The sequence below is a fragment of the Somniosus microcephalus genome, chromosome 2 (genome assembly GCF_052327205.1).
Source record: "Somniosus microcephalus isolate GS21.2 chromosome 2, FLI_Smic_1.0, whole genome shotgun sequence".
Taxonomy (NCBI): Eukaryota; Metazoa; Chordata; class Chondrichthyes; order Squaliformes; family Somniosidae; genus Somniosus; species Somniosus microcephalus.
This window is the reverse complement of record NC_140988.1, coordinates 209249514-209271572: the sequence shown is the minus strand read 5'-3', so window position 1 is coordinate 209271572 and position 22059 is coordinate 209249514. Positions and strand designations below refer to the sequence as shown.

General features: G+C 41.9%; 1 protein-coding gene across 2 annotated transcripts in view; it reads right to left on the bottom strand.

Moving 5' to 3' along the window:
• The window catches only part of pgm2 (phosphoglucomutase 2), a 105940-nt gene that overhangs the window by 14887 nt on the left and 68994 nt on the right, over positions 1-22059 (bottom strand). For both annotated transcript variants that reach the window (XM_085968501.1, XM_085968511.1), the window contains 3 exons: positions 16511-16640; positions 6622-6811; positions 5846-5979 (listed from right to left, as the gene is read on the bottom strand). In XM_085968501.1, coding sequence (XP_085824627.1) covers positions 5846-5979; positions 6622-6811; positions 16511-16640 — 454 coding nt within the window. The remainder of the gene's footprint in view (positions 1-5845; positions 5980-6621; positions 6812-16510; positions 16641-22059) is intronic.

The window sequence follows — 22059 nt, the reverse complement described above, 5'->3', positions numbered from 1 at the left end:
GAGGAAGGATGTTCTTGCCATGGAGGGAGTGCAGCGAAGGTTCACCAGACGGATACCTGGGATGGCAGGAATGACGTAGGAGGAGAGATTGGGTCGATTGGGCTTATATTCGCTGGAGTTTAGAAGAACGAGAGGGGATCTCATTTAAACTTATAAAAAATTCTAACAGGACTAGACACAGGAAGGATGTTCCCAATGACGGGGGTGTCCAGAACCAGGGGTCACAGTCTAAAGATAAGGGGTAAGCCATTTAAGACAGAGATGAGGAGGAATTTCTTTACCCAGAGAGTGGTGAACCTGTGGAATTCTCTACCACAAAAGGCAGTTGAGGCCAATTCATTAAATATATTGAAGAAGGAGTTAGATATATTTTTAAGGCTAAAGGGATCAAGGGATATGGGGAGAAAGCAGGGACAGGGTACTGAATTTGGATGATCAGCCATGATCTCATTAAATGGCGGAGCAGGCTCGAGGGGCCGAATGGCCTACTCCTGCTCCTATCTTCTACGTTTCTATGGGACTAAAGGTTGACAAGTCCCATGGACCTGAAGGCCTGCATCCTAGGGTCTTAAAAGAAGTGGCAGCAGAGATAGTGGATGCATTGGTTGTAATCTTCCAAAATTCCCTAGATTCTGGAAAAGTCCCAGCGGATTGGAAAACCGCAAATGTAACGCCCCTATTCAAGAAAGGAGGGGGACAGAAAGCAGGAAACCTAACATTTGTCATTGGGAAAAGCCAGTTAGCCGAACATCTGTCATTGGGAAAATGCTGGAATCCATTATTAAGGATCTAGTAGCAGGACATTTAGAAAATCATAATACAATCAAGCAGAGTCAACATGGTTTTATGAAAGGGAAATCGTGTTTGACAAATTTATTAGAGTTCTTTGAGGATGTAACGAGCAGGGTGGATAAAGTATTTGGTGTAGTGTATTTGGATTTCCAAAAGGCATTCGATAAGATGCCACATAAAAGGTTATGGCACAAGATTAGAGCTCATGGTGTTGGGGGTAATATATTAGCATTGATAGAGGATTGGCTAACTAACAGGAAACAGAGAGTCGGGATAAATGGGTCATTTTCAGGTTGGCAAACTGTTACTAGTGGTGTGCCACAGGGATCAGTGCTGGGGCCTCAAATATTTACAATCTATATCAATGACTTGGATGAAGGGACCGAGTGTACTGTAACCAAATTTGATGATGATACAAAGATAGGTGGGAAAGCAAGTTGTGAGGAGGACACAAAGAGTCTGCAAAGGGATATAGATGGGTTAAGTGAGTGGGCAAAAATTTGGCAGATGGAGTATAATGTGGGAAAATGTGACGTTATCCACTTTAGTAGGAATAGAAAAGCAAAATATTATTTAAATGGAGAGAGACTACAGAATGCTGTGGTACAGAAGGATCTGGGTGTCCTCATACATGAAACACAAAAAGTTAGCATGCAGGTACAGCAAGTAATTAGTAAAGCAAATGGAATGTTGGCCTTTATTGCAAAGGGAATGGAGTATAAAAGTAGGGAAGTCCTGTTACAACTGTACAGGGCACTGGTGAGACCACACCTAGAATATTGCGTAGCGTTTTGGTCTCCTTATTTAAGGAAGGATATACTTGCATTGAAGGCAGTTCAGAGAAGGTTCACTAGGTTGATTCCTGGGATGAAGGGGTTGTCTTATGAGGAAAGGCTGAGCAGGTTGGGCCTATACTCAGTGGAGTTTAGAAGAATGAGAGATGATCTTATTGAAACATACAAGATTCTGAAGAGGCTTGACAGGGTAGATGCCGAGAGGATGTTTCCCCTCGTGGGGGAATCTAGAACTAGGGGGCATAATTTCAGAATAAGGGGTCGCCCATTTAAAACGGAGATGAGGAAGAATTTCTTCTGAGGATCGTGAATCTTTGGAATTCTCTACCCCAGAGGGCTGTGGAGACTGAGTCATTGAATATATTCAAGGTTGAGATAGACAGATTTTTGAGCTACAAGGAAGTCAAGGGTTATGGGGTACAGACAGAAAAGTGGAGTTGAGGCCAAGATCAGATCAGCCATGATCTTACTGAATAGCGGAGCAGGCTCGAGGGGCCAAATGGTTTACTCCTGCTCCTATTTCTTATGTTCTTATGACATTATCACTGTTCCCCAAATGCTCCCCCCACTGAAACATGCTCCACTTCATTTCCCAAAACGAGATCCAGCAATGCTTCCTTCCCCGTTGGGCTGGAAATACACTGATCAAGAAAGTTCTCTTGTACACATTTCAGGAATTCCTCCTCCTCTTTGTTCTTTACATTGTTACTATCCCAGTCTTTATTAGGATAATTTAAGTCCCCCATTGTTACTACTCTTAATAGTTCTTGCATCCTTCTGTAATTTGCCTGAAAATTTGCTCCTCTATCTGCTTCCCACTATTTGGTGGCCTATAGTATACACCCAGTAGCATAATAGCTCCTCTATTATTCCTTAATTCTAACAAAATAGATTCTGTTTTTGATCCCTTAACTACATCATAACTCTCCAGTGCTATAATAGTTTCTTTGATCAATACTGCCACCCCCCTCCATTTTTTTCTTTCGCTATCTTTTCTGAATACCTTGTAACTAGGAATATTAAGTTCCCAATCCTCCCCTTCTTTGAGCCAGGTCTCGCTTATTGCCAATACATCATAATCCCATGTGGCAACTTGTGCCTGTAGCTCACCAACCTTATTTACCATACTACGTGCATTTATGCACATGCACTGCAAACCCATTTTAGACTGCCTCGCATTTGCCGTGTCTGATCCCTCCTATTTCTGAACCTTTCTTCACTCGAATGCTATTTGTCACTCCCTGTACTCTATTCACCTCGTTTCCCCTCATGTTTCATCCTGGTGCCCAACCCCCTACTAAATTAGGTTAAACCCTCCCCCACAGCATTAGTTAACCTCTCCGCAAGGATTTTGGTCCCAGCTCTATTAAGGTGCAACCCGTCCATTTTGAACATGGCCCCCCCCCCCCCCCCCCCCCCCCCCAGGAATGTGAAGTCCTCCCTCCTACACCATTTCTCCAGTCACGCGTTAACCTGTCTTATCCTACTATTCTTATACTCACTAGAACGTGGCACTGGGAATAATCTAGAGATTACTACCTTTGAGGTCCTGCTCTTTATTTTCCTCCCTAGCTCCCGAAACGCTGACTGCAGCTCCTCAACCCTTTTCCTTCCAATGTCATTGGTTCCCACATGGACCAGGACTTCCGGCTGTTCCCGTTTCCCCCCATAAAATGTCTTTTACCCTGACACAAGGGACACAACATACCATGCAGGACTCACGTCGGTGCTTGCAGAAACGCCTGTCTAGCCCCGACTATCGAATCCCCTATGACCACTGCATTTTTACATTTTGCTGTGCACCCCCCTCCCCACCCCCATGCAGTCATTGCCCCACATTTCACCCATACGGAAACAAGGAGCTAGCATTGACAAGACGCTGAAGACAAGCTGCTCAGGACAAATCAAGGAGACACTTTACTTCCCCTCCCCTACAAAGCGCTAACCTCATCTACCAAAATGAGGAAGTGGGAAATCCAGATCTTCATGTCGAAAGCAATTCCTTCTTATGTCTCCTATAAAGTTGTTAAATTAAACACAATGATACTACTCTGCCAATACTAAATATCAGTCAATCAATATTCCAACATACCGTATAACTTTGAGAATTCTTTACAAAGCAGGGGAAATTAAAGCAAACCCCAGTGAGAGTGACTTTTTTTGCTTCATAGTCTGCCCTGAAACTACACCAAAATAACTGAATTTCAGAATAATTCAGAAGCAGAACAAACTTGCATTCTGAAACCAAGACTCAGCATAACAGAGCATTTTGTACAACAGGGCTGAGTTACAGAATGACTGACAGTTCCAGCTAACATTTAAGACTGAAAGAAAACTGCAAGTTATACCAATGATGCCACCTACTGTCTGAGCCCATGGTAGTTGTGAGTTGACAACGGAGTGCCTTTACCCACAAAGTTGATTCTCTTTGCAGCAGAGTTCGTTGAATCCTACTGAGTTATTTAACTCAAACAGAAATTATTTAAAACTCTCTAGGTTGGGGACACGAGAAAGGAGAAAGTATTTCATGCAGTAGCTGTTCTCATGTTAGTATTTTTTGGTGAATTTGTGTGCTCATCAAGACAATGATTCTTTTCCATTTCAGTCACCCAGCTGTAGAGGGAGCTATATTCAGTTCTATTTCAACAATGTGCCTTAATCTTAACTTCAGAAGAACATCAGCTATTACACCAGGGTGAGCTCTTATATTTTCCTCTACCAATGATCCTTCTGGTGCATCAGTGTAACAGCCAATTTAGCACCAATTCATGAATTACAGGCAGCATGTGTGCTGTGGGCCTATTTCATTTATGAATTGGACAGATGCTCCGAACTGTTTCATTTAGGGTCTATACAGCCAACAGACAGCAAACTTTCATCTAATGAGCTCTATTCAAGCCCTGGTCACAGTGTTCAATGGGTACAATGCTAAATCATTGCACAACACTGTTCCTCCCATGCTACCCCAAGTACATTTTTTTTAAATGGGACCTAAGTTCCCATTACTGTTCCCCTTTTATAATGAGTTCAAATAAAACTGGCCATTTACATCAGGACACGTAGGCACAAACACTGAGAAAATGATGGTAGGGGCAGAGGCCCACCCACATATTTTTGTTCACAGCTGGCTCAAACTAATTGTTATTCTTGATAAAACCGAATAAAATTCATCTTTCTTAATGGTTCTGAAGTTTTTTTTAAGACTGGGCCCCTCCAAAAAAACTTATCCTCTTGCAAAAAATGTCTCCTTCTTTGTTTTTCCACTTTCTCTTTTTGGCTCTCCCCTCTTTCACTTGTTAATCATTCTTATTTAATACTTCTCTCCCACTTCTGGTTTCTTAATCTGCCCTCACATTTATCACACAATCCATCACATCACATTTTGTTTCTCGCATCGCCAACTTTCACCTTGCTCCTAGCTCACTTTCCTGTAATTTTTTCTTTTACTCTTCACTTGTTTTTTTCCCTCTTTTTTCTGCTTCTTGTTTTTAACAATTTTCTTTTCATCTTATTTCTTTACAGCATTAGAGCCACCACAAAGGAGAGAGAGTCAGTTAGCTGGGTGTCTCAGTTGGCCAGATTTTCCAAAGAGAACGGGGAGCAGGAGCAGGGCTTTGACTCCGAGCACAACAGGTACAGGCTTGTCAAATGTTGGCGGGGACCTTTCCGACAGTCCCAGGTTGTGGTTGCACCAATTGTGCTCGTCAATAAAGGCTTGCAATCATCATGCTTGGGAGAAAGAATTAAAGACACAGCCCAAGAACAAAGGCTTAAACATGGTAGAGTAGGGAAAAGTTACCACATGATTATACAAACATTTAAATGTTTAGCTTTCCTGGGATGATTTCTTAGTAATTTTTGGTCAAATATAATTTACCAAAAATCTCTTCAAAACTACTAGATCTCTCTGAACTGTTGACTATTTACAAAATGAGTACATGCAAAGCTGGCATCCTTGTAGGGAGGTTATTTGAAAGTATCATGTACTCCATACATTGCTTAAAAGTTAGCTTCCCCAATGGCATAGTGGATAAAGGCAGCTAAATCAATTAATACGTGTACAAAAAAAATGGCAAATGCCAGAAATACACATCAAGTCAACATTTGACAAGGTTAATGTTTCAGGACAGATCTGCTGTGTATTTCCCTCTCCAGATTTCCAGTCCTTAATTCTTGGAATATTTTTGGCAATCCAATACTGAAATCAGCCAAACCAAACAACATTGCTACTTTGAAAGTTTATACTAATAAAATGTTACCTATTTCCAGGTGGTGCACATAACTCGGCATAATATTTAATTTTAGGCTCTGTCCCACTAGTTCTCATGGTGGCTACACATCCATTCTTCAATGTGAAGGTGATCATTTGGCTGCTTTTACTGGTTGGAAGCACCTAAAATACAGATAGGCAGACAGTTACTAAAATGATTTTTATTTATTAGTCATTAGACCAAAGAGAAAACTGCAGACTACAAAGAATTTTATTTTACATACTTAAATACACACATTTCTACACCGTAGGTTTTCAAACTGGGCTCAGCCTGGTGGGCCACCTCAGGTCATGTGATTTCTGTCATGAGTGTTCAATTTTTCATACTGTTGACTTACTAGAATGTTATTTCAGTTGCTGTATATTAATTAAAATATTTTCTGCAACAATCGTACTGTTTTCCTTTGGCAGCTGAAACTGTCTTATAGAAGTTAAAACAGGATTGCCCAGGAGGGTATCAATATTTACACATAGAAGTTTGAAAACCTCTATGCAATATTACTAAATTAAATGAAAACATCTCTAGCATACAAATCACCTTTACAATTTGTTCAAAAACATCAGAACCCATTTAAAAAGCTGTGAAAGTTCTGCTGATTATAATTTACTGCCAGAGCACATTTGCCTAAAAAAGTAAGAGAACTATGAATTGTTCACGAGAAGCACATGAAATTTAGCACTGATGCAAATGTTTAAGTATCACTGGTTCCCTCTGCTGACACATCTTAAAACAGTTGGAAGTGAATTTAAGGCAGCTTCACTTACAGCCTTTTTGTCTGACTGACTGCTATCGTAGCCAGTGGTTAAATCTCGAATGTCAGAAATTTCAAACTTTCCACAGGTTTTCGGGTATTGGTTTGTTTTATTATAATTTCGTAAATTCTGGAATAATCTATCAATTGTTTCAGGATTACGGCAGATGAAGTATGAAGCCCTTGAGAGATGATAACCGTATCTGGATAAAAGAAAGATATCAAGAGAATTAAAAACTAGTTATATAAATAGCAGACAAGGTAACTACAAGTGTCAAGTTACTCCCACAGCTTGAAATGCAGCAGTGCATGATCATTAAATTCCTTTTCTAATATAGGTGTACAAAAGAGAAAATACATGTGTCTGGACCTTGAATACTCACTTGTGCCTGCAGTACTCATGACTTGTGTCACTTAGCACCGTATAATTCCATATGTCACCATCATGCATCATCTAAATGCCTAAATTTCAGACAGATTACATGACTATTTGTACCAATACTTAGAATACTTACTTTGAAGAATTTCCATTTTCAATGCACCCAAAGTCCACGAGAAACATAACAGAACTTTCCTGATCGTCATTTAACACAGAGCCAATTAAAATCACCCAGTAAAACTTCCATTACATACCAAGTTTGAAAACCTATCAGCAATAGTATTTCTGAATGGTTATTTTCCTTTCTTCTGCTCACATTCACACTATAATTGTATTCATGAGTGACTATTTTTGGCCCAAAGGTAACAGATATAGAGAACATATTCTCTTGCTTAATTAGATAATAATGGATAGCCACCTGCATAGGCAGAGAAATCTTAACAGCCAATCCTTGATAGCTAATTGGATTCCTATACCAGCAGATAGATTCCCATTGCTGCCACATGCAGCTACTATTTCACATCTTTTTACAGCATCACAAGAGTATATTCAGGTCTCATTGAACAGTGTTCAATGTTTGAAAATATATTTCACCTACTGAACATATATTAAGCCAAATAAAAAACATGTACAAACAGCATATGAACTTCAGTCAGAAAATAATACAGTTGAATCACAAACATGCAATGGCCGGGGAATGTTCTGCACACCAAGTTCAATTTCCAATATTGGTACCACATCCCAGAACGAGGAGCAAACCTTTGGCATAGTGGTAACATTCTCATCTTTGAGTCAGAACGTGCAGGGTTTGAACCACTCTCCAGAAAGTCCCGGCAAGTAGAGATCGGAGCTCTGGCTCAGAATTCTGGGTTGACACCCAGCGAGTTACTGCAGTCCAGTGGGTGGCCCCCACCCCCTCCATCACATGGGTTGTGGAATCCCATATACCCCTCTTGCCATATTGGATTAACGACCCTATCAGCTGGCATAAAGATGGCTACAGCTATGGAAGGAGCGTTCACGTTGTGACCAGTCAAAACTGCTAATCAGCCTGCAATTCCTTCCAATACCTAGACTATTCGCCAAGGAACGCGTGTGAAGATATGTAAACAACATCCCAGGGAAAAATGTCATCCTTGCTGTAGATTAACTTGAACACTTCTATAAAACTTTCGCCACACTAAAGAGACAGCCAAGGATGAATTGTAAAATATGTATGTAATGCCTTTAGGGATCACTATGGTGCAGGAGTAAAGCAACCACATACAACTGCCAAGTCTTTGGTTAGGATACTACATAGGGACTCTTCTGGTTCCCAGAGGACCCTGCAAGCTTGGTTTACTTTATGGGTGATTTCTGGTGACCTTCTAAGTGTATGCCCAGGCCTCTACAACAATGGCCCAATTGGGACTTGAGCCGAGAAACTTCCCGAAAGTCACTATGTAACATATGAACACAAGAAAATCTAGAGTAAGAAAAGGACATTCAGCCAATCAAGCACAATCCATTCAGAGTCCACCATATTCGATTAAGGACTTTCTTCCATCACCACCTGTACACCCCCCTCCTTCAGGAAACACTAATTTCTTTCCTCCAAAAAAAAATAAAGCAGTGTTCCCTCAATTCCACTTCTCAATGTACTTTGATCCAGGTCCTCTTTAAAAGTGTCAAATCAATCAACTACCTTCTCTGGCAGTTTGTTCAATCTGTGCACTATCCTGTGGAAACATGTTTTCTCACCTTTAATCTCGTTTATGTTGTGACAGAATAAGCCATATTTCAAGAGATACACCATAATATGAACAGAATTCTGATATTTATTAATACATGATATACTGGGTTTAAAAATCTAAAGCCTCGGAGATACAGGCTACAAACAGAATACAGGCTTCTGAGATGGGATGGTTTGATAACAAAGTTGTAAAAACCACACAAGCTTTGAAATGGGAATTGATTGTTAATGCTAATACAATGGCACTATTGAAAAAGCAAAGGCTTGCTTCCGAAAGGTCTGCGGTTTGGAACCAACACAATGCAATGTCCCAAGTAAAGTGTTAAGAACACGTGAAACAGAAAATTAAAAAACCATGTGCCTTTGCAAAAGTAACATCAATAAGACAGGAAACATAAGATTAAATATGCAACCAACTAAGATAGCTAGAAAACAAATAAACACCCTGGTTAAAGTGGTTTTAATTTACATGTAATAAATATGATACCTGCAGAACACTTTGAAGATATGACTTCAATAGATGCACCAAGCAATTACATTGTTTTTGTATTGAACTTGGAACACCACGGAGTCACAACATCTGTGGTTATAAACAGTTAAGCCAATATTAAGAATTGAGCGAAAGATCTTCGATAAGAATGACATCAGAGATAAATCTGTTGTAGCCATTTTATGATGGTTTTTGGAACACCTAAAGGTAGAAACATAATTATGCATGCAGCAGCTAAAATGACAGTAAGAACAGAAAGCATTCAACAGAGAGAATGAATAAGACAATTAGCTTACATCAGCAGGAAACTTCAAAGAATAAACCACTAAAAAGAGAGTATAAAAGATAGAGCTTTTCAGATGAAAAGTCAGAAGTCGCTGAACGGGCAAGCATTTCTCAACTTCACAGGCACGCTCTAAGTTTTTAAACTTTGAGTCTCGGGTAATCAAGGTATTTGATTTTGGTGGATGTTCTGGATTTAGAAATAAGTAAGAAATGTAGAAATGTAACGAGTTAAGATTTGAGCATAAGGATCTCTGATAAGAAATGTAAGCTATTTGTATTTTGAATTGTTAATGTTGCGACTGACTCAACAGCTGTTAAATAAATGTCGGCTCTTAAATAAATCGATATATTTTTAGAATTGTCTCAAGAGTATTTCTGTATAAACTCGCAAACCCAATTTCTGTACACTCTTTTGTAAGGAGTTGCAGAATTCTGGGGGGGTATTCCGGACCCTCATAATATCCGGAAGGTTACAGTCTAGTTAAACTTATTAAAAGTGCTATCCAGAGGACAGTAACATCTTCAGTCGTTCCTTTCCTTTAGGGAGAGATAGCCTGAACCTTTAGACCCATTTAAGCATCTTACAGAATTCGGCTATCTCTAACTTTAGTTGAAAGTGAACGTCTGGGGAATACGCCTGATCTGGGGTAGCCCGAAAAGGGCTAGGACTTGTAATTATCCCTTCAATGTCTTGTGAATTTTACACATGCATCCCCTGGTCCTATGCTCCTTGTCCAGGTAAAACAGCTTTTTATTGAAAATTATCTATACTTTTTATTATTTTGCATCACATCTCCCTTCAACTTTCTTTTATCCAACAAAAATAAAAGTTTACTTGCTTGATATTTCTTCATAACTTAGTGGCCAGAATTATTCAAGACCTTAGGGGACTTATGACAACTGGAAGGCTCCATTTCAGGACTGAGGACCTGAGCAAGCTTTGACCAGTAATTTTCACTTCATGGTTCACTATATCTTTCCTCTTTCTTCCTCCTCCCACCACCAGATGTGTTCCAGTGCCTAGGTGGGTACATTTCCAAGTAGTTTCCTGAAGAGCCAGCAGCTGTGGAGCTCTAGTCATTGTCCATGCTAGAGGAAGCAAGGCTTTTGTCAAATGGGTTGCTGTAGGAAAGCAAATTCTTCATGCAAAACACTTAGCCATTCTTCATTCTGGTTTGGAAGGTTCACCAGACTGGTTCCTGGGATGGGGGGGGATTGTCCTGTGAGGAGAGATTGAGTAGACTAGGCCTATATTCTCTGGAGTTTAGAAGAATGAGAGGTGATCTCATTGAAACATACAAAATTCTCACAGGACTTGACAGGGTAGTTGTAGGGAGAATGTTTCACCTGGCTGGGGAGGTCTAGAACCAGGGGTCACAGTCTCAGAATAAGGGGTCAACTATTTAGGACTGAGATGAGGAGAAATTTCTTCACTCAGAGAATGATGATTCTTCGGAATTCTCTCCCCCAGAAGGCTGTGGAGGCTCAGTCGTCGAGTATATTCAAGACAGAGATCGATAGATTTTTGAATATTCAGAGAATCAAGGGATATGGGGATAGTGCAGGAAAGTTGAGTTGAGGCAGAAGATCAGCCATGATCTTATTGAATGCTGGAGCAGGCTCAAATGGCCAAATGGCCTCCTCCTGCTCCTATTTCTTATGTACTTATCCCAAAATCTGACCACCTTCAGTCTCTGAATAGTGGTTACTAACTGTGGAGGGCATGCTGGTAGAAGTGAGCTGCAAACCCCACATAAATATATCAGGGTAAGATGCTAGGTCAGCAGAAGCCTATGGAAGCCTCGAAGGAAACACCAGAGAAAAGGCATCAATGGTACCCACATCTGCATTGTTAGTCTTGAATAGCCCATCCACTCTAAAGCGTGAAGTATCAAATCAAGCCGAGATATATTTTCCCTAGCAAATGTCTTAGTACCCTGTAATCCATCCTGTATTTGAGAGATTAAACCAAGACCTCAAATGCCTGTTCCAGTTATTCAAGTGGTCTTTAAAGATCCCATGGCACTCTTGGAAGATCAGAGTACTACCTGCACCCTAGCCAACATTCCTCAACCAATATCACTAAAACTAGAGCAACTATTCATTCATTTCATTGCTATTTGTGGGAACATGTTGGGTGAAAATGGCTGTTGCACTAGCTTACATATCACACTACACTTTAAAAGGAATTAATTGAGCATGAAGCATGGAGACATTTCAGATAGAAAATTTGCTATGGAAATGCAAGTCTTTTTAGTTTTAACGGTTCTCTCATTATCCTTAGAGAGACATTTCCATTTAGTTTGACATGGTACCTGACTGTGCTAGGGAAGCACTAAAGACATTTTACAGGATGTGTCTGGAATCTTTTTGTTTGGCAAGTCCCTGTACTAAGGTGATTCTATATTGCTGACCTGAGAGTGTTATCCTTATCACTCATGTTTTGGTCTCTGGCCTCAATTGGTGCCAGTATGTCCCCAGAGCAGATCAATGTTGTAGGGTTCTCAAAATTCCCACATTCCCCGAAAGTTATAAAGGGACCCTGTATGGACAAGTTATTAAAGAGGGTACCCAAAATGGCTTCTGAAACCTCATGACCAAAACCTACAGGATTTTAAAAGCAAGGCTCTGCAAAAGGCAGGCCCTTCCAAAACCCGAAACAAAACCTAACATGCATGGATCTGTGAAAGACTTCGTAAAGCCAGACAGCTAGGTAAACACAGAATATGCATTCTTCATCTTGGAACAGATCAAGTCAGGATGGACCTAATCTTGAGGCCATTAACTTTCTGCATACATAATCGGTAACAGCTCAAGATAGCTACCAAGCCAGGAAAGACGATTAAATTTCATAAATAACAAACAGCCAGGATATTGAAGCCATTAAACCAGGAGACAACCGCCCCAAAAGCCGTTAAAGTGGATGGCTGTAATCACTTTAGACGAGCCCGCCAAAATTTAGACAAAGAACTGACCTGATTTGGCGCGCAGATAAGGGGTGAAGAACCGGGTATAATTGTAGGCCCAGCGGTAGCCAAGCTCTCTCTTGCCTCGTCGCTGGCTCTCTTCTCCCACCCCGCGCTGCTCGACACCAAGGACGCCCATTACAACACCGGGGGCCAAACGCGGGAGGAGAACGGGACCCAACTCGAACGCACACAGGACACACGGGGCCACAAACAGGCAAACGAGACGAGGCGAATGGCAAAACCGATAAAGCAGAGAAGGGCAGCGAAAAGGAAGCATTGGGGACGAGCGGGTACACACCCTGGCCTAGTTATAAGCTGGCGTTTGAAGCATGGGTAGGAAGATCAAATGATAATATAAACCGCCAACCGAGCCCCAACCGCAACAAAACCGTTGGCGACCAAACCACCACCAGAAGAACAACCATCTCTGCAAAGCAAAGTACCCAACGAAGACTTTACACCATTTCTCCAACGGAGGAAAAAGGAGGGTACGTTACACAGGCGACTCCACCGCCGCGCCCTGTGACCACGTGACGACGGCAGGCCCCAAAGGACAACAAGAGCAAACCCCAAAGCCATGACCGGTTTAATCGACAGGTTTTGAATTGGTGAGCATGAATCCCTGGCCCCTCATAGCTTAATCTAGTTAGGTATTGGGGGTGGGATAAGGATAAGGGGATTTTTAATGTGTTTGTTCCCTCGATGTGCCGTGTGTTCCCCATTCCCAAATAAGTGTAATTTTATATGCCTGTAATTATCCTAGTAATTCTCAGTGTTGTGATTTCATTGTGCCTTTAATAAAAATTACGGTTTTCTTGCACCAAGCCAGTTGTCTACTATTTTCTGTATTGCCGCCTGTACCAAAGTCCGGTGTCTAGAACCCAGGGGTGTGGGAGCGATTCGAACCGCTCAGAGACAGTCAGGGGCAGAGCTGACTGAACACGCGCCACCCCCTACAATGTCAACACATTCTTTGGGAGGCAGGTTTTTGGCAGTACCTGCTAGTGTTCAGCAACACCTGGATGTGGATGAATAAATTGTGATCTACAGCTCTTGAATCATTCATTATTTCTGTTCTGCCATTTCTGTTTGTGATTTTGCAATCAATAATCAGAGATATGATTCAAACACTATTTATGGGCGTGTTTGGAGAACCCAATGCAAATGTGGTAAACAATATGGTCATGATTTGGCACATTTGATGTACAGTACTGGTGATGCCCATCAGCAACAGGCTATTGCACTTTGTATGGTATTTAAAGCCTGGCCCAGGTCAGCATGCATCAATTTTCTTTCGATGAAAGCAATATATGGCATGGATCAATAAACATCCCAATCGACTGCAGCCCAACAGTCAGTGTAAATTCCAAATGTGTGTCTCAGGCCTCTTCATGTTCTGCTTTTTATGTTTGTTTTGCCTGTTTTTATGGATCTCTTTGAAATGGGCATCTACACTTTGTGCACTTCTCACCAGAGGACAGGAACATAGCTTGTCCATGGGCTCATTGATGAACAGCGAATAGTATCTAAATTTTATTTTATGATTTTATTTGTGTACATGTCCTAAAAAGAACAATGGCCTAGAAATTGAGTTGACGCCGCGCCAGGGCTTTAGCGCCGGAAATTTAGCGCCGGCGCTAATTCCCTTGCGCGTGCCAAAAATTCAGTAGCGCCGCGCCCAGACGGCTGCCGGCGCTACTGGCGGGCGTGAGCGCCTCCCAATGGGCGCTGAGTGCCGAATTGCGGCGCTAATCCGGCGCTGCGGCACCCGATGCGGTGCGGCAGGCTGGGAAGTGCAGGCCTCCTCCTTCAGTTAAGGAGGAGCTGCCTGCACCCGCCCGCTGTCCGTTCAAATATTGAAAAAATGAGCCCGGCACCTCGGACAAGTGCCGGGCTTGCAGGCCAGACGCATCTGTTCCGCGGGGGGGGGGGGGGGGTGGAGGAGTCCGGGGAGGGAGGTGCGGGCAGGCAGCCGACGGGAAAGCGGCCGGCCGCCGCGCGACCTTAATGCGCCGGCGCTAACTCGGGGAAGACTCGGTTGCCAGAGTCTTAGTTGCGGCTGCCACGGGCGAGGCGGCCGCAACTGAATTTCGGCGCTGGGGCCCGTCGTCATGGCAACCGGGACGCTGCACACACCGATGACGTCATCGGTGCCGGCGCAGCGCTACCGGCTTAACGCCGACGGAAGGGCCCCACTCAATTTCCCAACTGGCCATAACTCCGGCGCTAGGCCCTCTAGCGCCTCAAATGCGGCGCTAAGGCTACTCAATTTCTAGGCCAATGTTTTTGTTCATCATTCATTATGGAGGTTTGCTGGTCGATGCTAATACTTAAATACCCAGAAAAACAGTGAAAAGAAAACAAACCAGCCAATTGGAAATAGAATACACTTTAAGACTACAGGAATGATCTAAGCTAACCTACTCCTGAGGAGAAGCCAAAGGCCGTTTCCCCCAAAATTCTTCAATAAAAGATCCAACTCAAGAAGCATGGGAAAAAACCTTTTTAACTGGTAAAAAAAAACACAAGTGGCACTATGATACAGGTCCTTGGGCTTTTCACAACATGTGTAAAGATGACTGAGTGCAGCATCACCCATCTATAATGTCAGTGTCAATTTTACTCTGCATGCCAGGTATGTGGTTTCTCCAGGACAAAACCAGGTTCTCTGGTATGTGGAGAATGTGACCAACGAACAATCAACATCATTTACCTTTAAGTGATTATTAAAATGGTGTAAAGAGAAGGGAAACTATGCCATAAATAACTGGGGAATTCCTAAGGAGTAGGAACAACACCAGTAATTGGGATTCATTTAGACTAGTTTGGAGTGAGAGGGTTAATGCCTCTGTAAATTTATATTCATAATAGTTACTGCTGACCAAGGGGAGAATGAAATGCTGTTGCTCAGGGAAAGGAAATGCAAATATAAAAAGGTTCAGCTAAGGGTGGTAAGTTGCTTCTGGATAAAATTTAATGCTAATGCAAAGACCATTAGGAATACTGCTGAAATTTTTTATATTAAAAAAACCTGTCATTTAAGAGACAGCAGTCAGAGTTGTAAGTACAGGCTGTTTTACAATCAGAATTTGAGCTGGGGAGAACTAGCACTATTAGAAGGGATGAAAGTGGCAGAAAGGGAGCAGGCTGACATAATTTGAGTAATTAGTAATAAGAGTAACAAATAATAACTGTCAAAGCTATCTAGCACCAGCTCAAAATGCGCAGACAGCCAACAGCCAAGGGTACAGGGAACATTAATACAACATTGATGGGAAATTTCAATATCACAGTGATAAAGTGGCCAAGTAAAGGATCCATAAAAAGGAAAGAGGAAAAGTAATTATGCATGGATAGTAAGTGACTGCGTAACACAGTAGTAGGGTACTGGAGGCAGATGTTATTTTAGATTGAGTATTTAGCAGTCCATCAGAAATCATTAGCAAGCTGGAAGTGACTGAACAATTTGTTCTAGTGGTTATTGTGTAGTTAGAAGACAAAATCAAATCTCTGAATGTCCTTGTTTGTGCAACCACTTACTGCATATTCAAGAGTAAGAAGCTATGCAAAACAAACACTTCTATAAGGGTTTATACATAACATCCACCTTAAACTAAACAAATTTGGCCTTGTAACATGCATAGCATATCGTATGCAATAAGGCAAACTTCTAAAATGCTGAGAAAACTTTGAAGTACAATGCAGGAATATATTAAATTGCTTCTCTAACTTTCTCGGTGCATTTTAATAGCTGCTACAATAGGTTTATATAGAAATCTTCATCACTCCTAAAAGGTATTACAATAAAAATTTTGGAAAGGCAAAAAAGTCAGCGTAAAACACAATCAAAAGGTTTTCAAAATTATAAAAGTAACAGTTAACAATTTATGTGGTTCAATATTTGTTTTACAATTGAATAATGGAAAGTTATTCCAACTAGGAAACCAGTTAAGAGAAGTCTCCTAGTCATGAAGGCAGAAACCAAGTTTCCAGTTGAATATAAAATGAAGGGAATATATTCAGAAGATACATCATGTTACTACTTACTCTTCATAAATTGCTTTGAGCTGTTGCAACAGAGTGGTATTCTTGGTTGCCAAATAGCTGGCCGATTCTGCAACAATAGCAGCAGCACTGACACCATCTTTATCTAGGACAAATTCAGTAGACATATATCCTACATTTTGCAGAAAAAAAGTAAGATATTAGAAAATAAATCTATTTTATTCTGTCCACATTTCCTACAAGTACAGGCACTTTTAAAGCAACACGCGACTCAAATATAAATGACCTCCATTAAAGCAGAGTCTGCCATATTTTCAGGTTTGAGATTAGCGCTGTCACATTGGTGGGAAAAGGGAGAGTTTGAATTAAAAATAGAAAACGACAAATGCTGAATGTCGAATAAAAGCAGGAGATGTACATTTTAGTGAACAACAACAAAAAATTTGTTTTGGGTGTAATCAGAGTTAATCAAACCTCTCAGAAATGAGTTCTGGTGAAGGATTACACCTGAAACATTAATTGATCTTTCTGTGGGAGAACTGATTACACTGGACATCAATAGAAAAGTGGTTCACTCTTCAAAAACAACAACTTGTATTTATACAGCGTCTTTAACATAGTAAAACATCTCAAGGCGCTTCACAGGAGTATTAAAAGACAAAAATTTGACACCGAGCCACACACGGAGAAATTAGGGCAGATGATGAAAAGCTTGATCAAAGAGGTAGATTTTAAGGAGCGTCTTAAAGGGAGAAATAGGTGGTCTTAGTTATGCCGCAGTACGTGGTCAGAAGCTCATTTCAGGGTCAAATATGACACCAAGGTTGCAAATAGCGTGGTCCAGCCTCAGACAGATGTTAGGGAGAGGGATGGAGTCAGTGGTTGGGGAACGAGTTTGTGGCGGGGACCGAAAACAATGGCTTCGGTCTTCCCAATATTTAATTGGAGAAAATTTCTGCTCATCCAGAACTGGAATTCGCGGTCAGTTGTATAGCTAAGGAAATCCACACTTACCTCATGCAAACCCCACTTCGAGAACTTGCTTTCAAACACTGCAGAGTTGTGCACAGCACAGTGCCCCACTGAGCCCAGGAGCGCACCGTTGTGCATATGCAAACCTGGGATCACTTGGGGTGATGCTCCTTTTACTTCCTGACTCTTAGCCAATCAGGAAACAGGATATTGCAGATTTGCCCACTACTCATTTTAAAAGGATATTAAAACATGCATGCCATTCATTTACAGAAATGAATAGTTCATTGTACAAATAGAATAGAAGTGACGTATTTCATATAAAGTAATAAAACAATTGTCCGTTAATAAAATGGTGATATTAGTCCCATTCAATTTTCTCAAGCTATTTTCTACCCAATAATCAAGATAAGAGGTTACCCCCATTTCTAAAAGCAAAATAATCGGCTGGTAACAAATTTGCTATGTGTTTATCAATACAAATCATCTAATGAACAGAAAGAGTTCCCTCAATGTTTCATATATGGAAGAGAATGGGAGATTAAATACAAATTGGCCTTTTTGTGTGACAGCAGCAATGAACAGGTAGCAGCACATCTACCTTTATATTTGTTGTAAATCTATTTCTGTACCAAATAATTATCACCATATTTACATATGCTAAACATGGGGAGGGGGAAGAGAAAAGGACAAATAATAGGAAAACCCTGGGGATCCTGTAGCAAAATAGCGAGTGAGAGGAATAGAGAACACTGTGAATGTATGTGTTGCACGCGTGAATAAAGCGTTAGTACGATAGCAAAATACTGCAGATGTTGGAAATCCGAAATAACAACAGAAAATGCTGGAAAAACTCAGCAGGTCAGGCAACATCCGTGGAGAGAAATTTGAGTTGATGTTTCGGGTCGAACCCTTCTTCAAAACTGGAAAGAAAAGAAAATAGATCGAAAGCAGGGCTGCGATCGGACAAATGAAGTGAAAGAAACAAAAGAAGTAAAAGAGCTAGATGAGATGGTAATAGGCTGAGATTAGGTGTAAAGTGTACTGGCAGGGCAAGAGATAGCTGCCAGGTGTGAGAGAGAAACAAAAGGTGGGGGGGGGGGGGGGGGAAGGAGTGGAAAAATTACAAGAAAAATGTGTTATAGGGGCCGAGGTTATGATCTGAAATTGTTGAACTCAATATTGAGTCTGGAAGGCTGCAAAGTGCCTAATCGGAAGATGAGGTGCTGTTCCTCGAGTTTACGTTGAGCTTCCGTGGAACAATACAAGAGGCCAAGGACGGTGAGGTCCGAGTGGGAATGGAGCGGTGAATGGTCCTGGCTATTGAAAGACCTCATCGACAATAAATGGTTTGTAACTTTTTTAAAAATGAGAAGTTAATAATCAGTGTGTGTGTGTGTGTGTGTGTGTGTGTGTGTGTGTGTGTGTGTGTGTGTGCACGCATTATACACGCGCACACACACACACACACACACTGATTATTAACTTCTCATTAAAAAAAGTTACAAACCACTCATTTAATGCTTTATTCAGTGTGCTTACAAACACTTCACTATGAAACCTCTTAAAACAAATCTTCCATTATAGCATTGTCTTGTTACAGATCTTTTTGTAATACAATTCTCTCATCCCATCCTCTTACGTTGTGCAACAGGCTTCCTGCGCCTGTTTGCACCAGACTTAAATTTTTTTAGCGTAATTATCTTGCAATAGGTGGGCAATTAGCCCAACTTTTCACCAGCACATTCATTTGTACGAGGAAGTGAAAGTCGCGGCGGAGCATCTGTTTATTTGGAACTTGACAGACCGCAAGTTCGGGATTTAGGGGTCAAGGTAGAAGCGTTCACGTCGCGGCCCTGTTTCAACCAATTCTACCACCACCACGCACAGCATGCCTGAAGACGGAAGTAGTCGGCGATGTCAGAAACACGGGTCTTTTTCAAGACCAGCATTGACTGTTATATCTGCTGACGTTGAAGGGTTCTCTATAGCTAAACAAAACATCCTTGCTACATTATGCAATGAGTTGGAGTGTGATGTCCTCTGCCTGCAGGAGACACATAGAGGAAGTGAGAACAACTGGCCAAAAATACCAGGAATGGTCCTGGCTATTGAAAGACCTCATCGACAATATGGCAGTGCTGTATTTGTTAGAGCTGGTTCAGTTGTAGAAGCCACTTCTAAAACAGAGGACAACATCGAAATTCTAACCGTAGAGCTGAGCATAGTAGTGACCTCAGTGTACAAGCCACCTGGCACAGATTTCAGCTTCTCTAACCCTGTACCCAACCTGCACAATAAACCACAGATCATCATTGGAAACTTTAATAGCCACAGTACCCAATGGGGGTACAAGGAGACTAACAACGATGGAGAAGCAGTCGAAGAATGGATGGACGCTAACCAGCTTAGTCTCATCCACGATCCTAAATTGCCAGCCTCCTTCCACAGTGCCCGCTGGAAGTGTAGATATAATCCAGGTCTTGCCATTGCCAGCAACGACATCGCTAGCCTCTGCAAGAAGCTTGTCACAGACCCAATAGCACAGACACAACACCGTCCTATTGGCATCCAGGTAAATGCAGCAGTGTTACCAACCGTCGTACCATTCAAAAGGCGCTTCAACTTCAAGAAGGCCGATTGGAACGGTTTTACACAAGCACTTGACCGCAAGGTTAAACGCATTAAACTACTACCTGAGCACTACAACCTCTTTGCAAAAGCTGTCCAAAAAACAGCTAGAAGGAAGATCCCCCGAGGTTGCAGAGTACACTACATCCCTGGTCTCACCAAGGAGAATGCTGAACTCTACTGGGAGTATGTCTCAATGTTTGAATCTGACCCCTTCTCAGAGGAAACAATATCTACCGGTGAGAGGGTGATGTTAAGTATCTCTCAAGAACGTCAAAACACCTGGAACACCTTGATAGAGACAACAGATCTTACAAAAAACAGCAAGAAGGCATGGTCTCTCATACGCAAACTTGGAGGTGATCCCAAGAAAGCTGCCCAACATCCAAATGTGTCTGCTAACCAAGTTGCACACCAGTTGTTCCTAAATGGAAAAATCAACAAGAAACAACCAAGAGCACAACTAGATAGGAAGAAGTACAGCGATGATCCTGGCTTCACTAGACCATTCACCATGGAAAAGCTGGAAACTGGTATATCTAGTCTAAAACACGGGAAAGCAATTGGTCTTGACAACATAGCAACGGAGCAGATAAAGCATTTTGGACAGAAAGCAAAGAAATGGCTCCAACAATTGTTCAACCACTGTCTGGCAACACACAAGCTACCTAATATCTGGCAGAAGGCACATGTAATAGCACTATTAAAGCCTGGAAAAGATCCCTCAGATCCTAAGAGTTTTCGGCCAATTTCACTGCTTTGCCACACCTATAAGCTGTTTGACCGCCTGAAACTCAATAGGATAGCACCAACTGTAGATGAGAAGATCATTCCAGAGCAAGCAGGTTTCCGCCCCGGCAAATCAACAAAAAGCCAACTGCTCAACCTCACACAACACATCGAAGATGGTTTTGAGCAAGGGATGGTAACAGGTGCTGTTTTTGTAGACCTGTCAGCAGCATACGATACAGTGAACCATAGCCGTCTCCTCTGCAAGATTCTAGAGATGACAAAAGATATTCACTTAACAGAGCTGTTAGAAAGCATGCTTCAGAATCGCCGGTTCTATGTTGAACTAGGTGGGAAGCGCAGCAGGTGGCGTATTCAGAAGAATGGTCTTCCTCAGGGAAGCGTGCTTGCACCGCTGCTGTACAACATCTACACGAATGACCAACCTATAGACGGTGTTACACGCCGTTTTATATATGCTGATGACTTATGTGTCACTGCCCAAAGCACTGATTTTAACACCGTGGAGAAAACGCTTTCTGAGGCCTTGGAGGGACTAAAATCCTACTATGAAGAAAACCACCTTCGCGCAAACCCATCAAAGACGCAAGTTTGTGCATTCCACCTCCGAAACCGTGAAGCCAAACGCCAGCTGAAAGTAACCTGGTGTGGAGCAACACCGACGCATTGCGAGCACCCTATCTACTTAGGAGTCACCCTTGACCGATGCCTCACCTTCAAGAACCATATCGAGAAGACAAAGGCAAAAGTGAGCGTACGAAACAACATCCTGAATAAGCTCACTAACAGAAGATGGGGAACAAGCCCGAAAACATTGCGAACCAGTGCACTTGCTCTTTGCTATTCCACTGCCGAATACGCCTGCCCTGCATGGGAAAGGTCTACTCATGCCAAGAAGATGGATGCCGTTCTGAATGCAAGCTGCCGATTTATCACAGGTTGCTTAAAACCAACAAACACCAACAGCCTATATACCCTGGCGGGTATCGCTCCCCCTGATATAAGAAGAACGGTAGCCAGCAAGAAAGAGCGACTCCGTCAAACATCAGATGAGAGACACCCTCTGCATTGTCATACACCTACACCCAGCCGCCTAAAGTCAAGAAAGAGCTTCATGAACAGTGTTGTTCCATTACAATCAACCTCATCTGAAGCCCGCATCGCCTTGTGGAAAGACCGGCTCGCCAGTCTTCAACAACCCCCAGCGATGGAAATTTTACTTGATGAAAGCCTTCCCC